This window comes from Emiliania huxleyi (assembly GCF_000372725.1).
Source record: "Emiliania huxleyi CCMP1516 chromosome Unknown EMIHUscaffold_1332, whole genome shotgun sequence".
Classification (NCBI taxonomy): domain Eukaryota; phylum Haptophyta; order Isochrysidales; family Noelaerhabdaceae; genus Emiliania; species Emiliania huxleyi.
In genome coordinates, this window is record NW_005201256.1 from 1609 (window position 1) to 6544 (window position 4936).

Here is a 4936-nt window from a genome sequence, read left to right on the forward strand (position 1 = left end):
TCGCTGCTGACGGAGCCGTCTGGAGCTGGGGCGGTGGAAGCGATGGCAAGCTGGGCCACGGCGACCAGCAGCGCCAGCTGCTGCCGGAGAAGGTGGAGGCCTTGGCTGGCCAACGCGTCATCGCCGTGTCGGCTGCAGGCAACCACAGCCTCGTCATCACCGCCAGTGGCGCTGTCTGGAGCTGGGGCTGGGGAGGCTTTGGCCAGTTGGGCCACGGCGACGTGCAGATCCAGCCGCTGCCCAAGAAGGTCGAGGCCTTCGCTGGCCAGCGCGTTCTCGCTGTGTCGGCAGGACAGCACCACAGCATCGCCCTCACCGCCGACGGCGCCGTCTGGAGCTGGGGCGCAGGAGGCGACGGCCGAGGAGGCGACGGCCGGTTGGGCCACGGCGACGTGCAGCGCCAGCTGCTGCCGAAGAAGGTCGATGCCTTGGCTGGGCGACGCGTCGTCGCTGTGTCGGCTGGAGATGCTCACAGCCTCACCCTCACCACCGACGGCGCCGTCTTTACCTGGGGCAGGGGCGAGAACGGCTGCCTAGGCCACGGCGAGGACCTGTCGAACCAGCTGCAGCCCAAGAAGATTGAGGTGTGGGCGGAGTGAGGTATATCGGGGCTCGCATGGCAGTACCTCGGCGGCCGCCCCGAGGACAGCGAGAGAGCGAGAGAGGCGATCGCCCACCCACTGAGGGTGGGCCCGCTGAGGGCGAGAGAGATGGAAGGGCACTGCCGGTGCGGACGGGCTATATTGGCGTGTCTACGCATGTAAATTTCCTTTTTCGCACGACACTGGGCAGTCGGAAAAAAAATTGCTTTAGCTAAAAGAACGGGCACGCATAGTCTCCCCCCTCCATTCTCTCCCCCTTGGCGCTCCGTGTAACGCGTACTAGTGTAGGCTAGGTGTGCGGGGCGAATGAGTGATGAAGTTAAAGTGCCTTGGTGTCCGTCCCCCATAATGGCTTCCCCTGATCTCTCTCACTTCTAGGGTACTCCCTCAGTGTGGCGCTCCCTTATCCCCCCCCTCATCCCTCCCCTTTCTCTCTCCGAGATGACCCGTGCTCTACGTGCCAAGGTTCGGTCCTCAAGGGAGGGGGGATTGCGATTGGCGATGTGTCATCGTGGGTTTGTTTGTCGATGGACGCCCAACAGTTTCGATTTCCCTCCTTAGCGCCCCGGGTAGAGCGTGGCCTCCCCTGGAGCCTGCCACGCCCGTTCTGTCTAAGCCCAGGGTTCAGCTTTCCAGTTGATCCTTATCGGACTGGTGAGTTCCGTCTAGCTGTCAGTGTGGCGTCGCAGGGAGTCGTTGGCGGCGGTGCTACACACACTATGCCTGGATTCGTTCTCTCCAAAGGAGTGTTTTGTTTTGACAAGATTTTATGGGCTAGCTATCTCGCAGTACATGCGCACGAGCTTAGCTGATATTACATCTCCGTGGCAAGCCTTGGGGGCACATGAGCACACGTTTGCCCTGTAGCATCAGGGAGAGGACGCTGCCCAACATCTCCTTCCTTGCGCTGTGCTGGCGTAACTCTCGCTGTCTCGTGGTGGAGACGGAGAGGGGGGGAGTAATCCCTTGCCACCTCCAGTGGGGTTCGCCCGTCGTCGATGGAGATGGGCCCGGCGTCGTCCGAGGCTACCAGCAGCTTCACAGCGGGCTCGCGCGCAAATCTCCGCTGCACTTGCTCACGGTCAAAGGGCTTTGTGAATCGCCTGTACACGCGGGCGATAGAGACCACGATGGTTGCGCATGAGAAGTGCCGCTGACTCAGCAGTGAGTCGATGGCTGCAATGAGGTTGAGCTCACGGCCGGGCACGCTTGCTACGCCGCATTGGAATATCAGCTCATTGCCTGCTGTCTCGGAACGGCTCTCGGGCAGTTGCGAAAGATTTCTCGGTGGCCGCCACAACGAGGCCTCGTCCTGGTAGCAGCCATCCATGACTTTGACTTCTTAATGGTGCGGCAAAAACACAAGTCTCGTGGCTGTGACAATGTCCTGTGCGGTTTGCCGCCGAAGTTTTTTTTTACTTTTTGAGGCCGGACTAGACCGTGCGTTGGGTCGTGTGAGGTGTTTACATTAGAGTTGTTTGGTATTGCCAGTGTCCCCAGTGTGCAGAGAAACGGGATGGCCTTGTGGATCATTCGTTTGAGTTCTTGAGAGTATTATTTATTTACTCCCACCAACCTGGAACGGTTTCCTGGAGCAGCGGGACTGCAAGCCTCGGCCGTGGTCTTCTTGCTCACCCTTTTCATCCCGAGCGGGAGCAGCTTCCCCATCCACTGCTTGCCGTTGCCATTGCCGTGCATAAAGCAAGGCGCGCGGCCAAAGAGGTTGCTGAACACGCGGCCGCCGGCGCGCTGCTCCATACCACTCCTCCTGATCCGCTGAAGGCTGAGCACAAAGCGCGCGCCATAATCCATCTCAACACGGTGCGCCTCACGAAGGGTTAGGAACGCGTGCGTCATCAGCGCCTGATCGGACCGTAGATCGTCGGCTATGTCAAAAAGGTTTAACGCGGCGGCGTAAAAGTCGCGCAGCGAGCCCGCCTTGCCGGCGATAAGACCAGCGTTGAGAAACCGGTAGCCCGGCCTGGCTCCCTTCGGCGTGCACGTGAAGTCGACGTCGACGTGCTCGAGAATCGCACGTGCTGTGAGGTTGGAGCGATCCGGAAAGAGGTAGGGCAGTTTTGAGCAGGGCGACGGCTCGGATCCGCTCATGGGATGACAGCCAAACTCAGCGCCGAAGAGCACCCCCACGCCGAGCTCTCTCTGCAACGCCGCGAATGTGGATGCGGGGGACTCACCTTCCTCACAGCCGGTGAACATGACGTCGCGCGAGTCGAAGAGGACGACCAACTGATCTGGCCCATCCGTGCGAGCCACGTGCTCGGCGAACTGCCGAAACGCCACCACCTTCTGCTTGTGGTGGCTCTGAAGCTTCTGGCCACGCAACATGGCCACGTGGTACGGGAACGTCGCATTGAACACCTGTGCGCCTCGTTGGCGACTTGAAACTCACGAGCTCGCTTACGTGCAAGGGTGGCGATCGGCTCGGCTGGAAGGGGGCTTTTGTCGCCTTCGGCAACACCGAGCGGGCGCTGCTCGACTTAGTGTTAGGGCATGCTGCATGGCCGCGGCCGGAGGGGGGGGGGGAGGGGGGGAGGGAGGCGGAGGATGCAGAGGCGGAGGCGGCGGCGGCGGAAGAGGAGGAGGGGGAGAGTGAGGGGGAGGCGGAGGCGGGGGCACCTGTGACGGCCCCCTACAAGAAGGGCGACTACCGGTTCGCGCGGGAGAAGAATTGCGACCTGCGTTTGCTCGACTTCGAGACGTTCGGCGGCTTCGGGGACGGCGTCCGCAGAATTCTTCGGCAGGCGGCGGACCAGCTGAGTAACAAACTTTCGCACGCTCAGCACCTCGATGAGGTCACATGGACCACCAAGAACTGGCACGGGCTGCAGATGCAGCGCTTGTCTGTCGTTCTCCACACCGCCGTGGCGTGGCAGACGGTGAACGAGCTAGCGTGCGGGGACAGCGGCATTGTGCACGGAGCGAAGTGCATTGCCGTTCTTAACGGAGTCGCTTAGGCGGCTCCGGTGGTGTGCCGGTGATAGTACTAGCACGCGCCAGTTCGCACCTGTGTCGAGCCTGTGTGCTGTGAGAGAGAGTTAACTTCTTTAAATTCTTTTCTCGTCTGCGCAGCTGGCACGCGCGCTTTCTATCGCCTGCGTTGTCCCCAATGAGCACCGACGCGTCCGACAGTGTTGCCTTCCACCTCTACCTCGACCCTTCGCAAGACGGCCTCGGCGACGGCCCAGAGCGGCAGCTGGCGCGGTGCCGCGAGGCGCGAGATGCGTGGGCAGCGCAGCTGCTGCCGTGGCTCGCCAGCCACGTCTGGGAGCGAGAGCCGCTCCAGCTGTGGGTGTGGGACCCTGCCGACTCGCGTACGCACGGCCGTGGCCGCCGCGGCGGCGGCGGCGACGAAGACAGCCCTGCCGAGGAGGCTCACGTGTGGGGTCGTCTCTCGGTGGGCGGTTCAGTGCATGACGAGTGGGTTGTGGTGGCGGCGCTGCTGCGCCTCACGGGCAGCGAGGAGGGCGTGAGCGCCACGCTGCGCGACGGCGACGGCGAGCTGCTGCTCATCGAGGCTGCGTACTCGCTGCCCGACTGGCTGACGCCGGAGAATGCGCCCGACCGCGCGCTGCCAGCGGGGCGGTGCCGGTGACACTGCGTCCCTGACATTGGGCTCGACACGTCCTCCAGGCGCCCAACCGCGCCTTCCTGCGGGGAGGGGCGCTCCACCTGCTGCCTCCCTCGCCCGAAGACGAGAGGCGAGGCCCGGCACCGACTCCACACACACACTCCTCCCTTTCACTTCCACCGAGCAGTGCGTACATGCAATCAAGGCGAGGCTCGGCCGGTCCCCTCTCCGCCTCCGAGGGCCTGAGCCGGCTGCGGAGGGTGTGTGCGGGGCTGCGGTGCGGCGCCGCGGTGCGGGTGGGAGGCGTAGCCTCGCGGCCGGAGCTGAACGGGCGGAGAGGCACCGTGGTCGTCGAGGAGAGCGAGGCGGGGCGGCTGGGAGTTCGGGTGGAGGGGCTGGAAGAGGCGAGTCTGCACCGCCGCGGGGAGGAAGCCCCGTCTGCCTGGCTGACCCACCCCTGACGGAGGACCGGTGTGGACTTCTCTCAGGCCCTCTCCCTCCACCGGCGATCCCTCTCCCTCGTCGCGGAGGGCGCGCCACACACACCTAGCGCCGCCCCCTAGCAGCCCCACCCGCCTTGCACCGCCCCCTACCCCTACCCCTACCCCTACCCCTACCCCTACCCCTACCCCTACCCCTACCCCTACCCCTACCCCTACCCCTACCCCTACCCCAGCAGCCCCACCCGCCTAGCACCCTCCCGACGACCTCCCTACGCCTCCCTCCCCGTTGTTTGGTATGACTC

General features: G+C 63.9%; 1 protein-coding gene across 1 annotated transcript; it reads left to right on the forward strand.

Annotated features, from left to right (window-relative positions):
* The first annotated feature begins 3714 nt into the window (after positions 1-3714).
* On the forward strand, positions 3715-4729 carry EMIHUDRAFT_373269 (hypothetical protein). The gene is made up of 3 exons (XM_005788600.1): positions 3715-4184; positions 4262-4320; positions 4396-4729. The coding sequence occupies exons 1-3, from the start codon at positions 3730-3732 to the stop codon at positions 4650-4652; spliced, it is 771 nt and encodes a 256-aa protein (XP_005788657.1). The 5' UTR covers positions 3715-3729; the 3' UTR covers positions 4653-4729.
* The last annotated feature ends 207 nt before the right edge of the window (positions 4730-4936 follow it).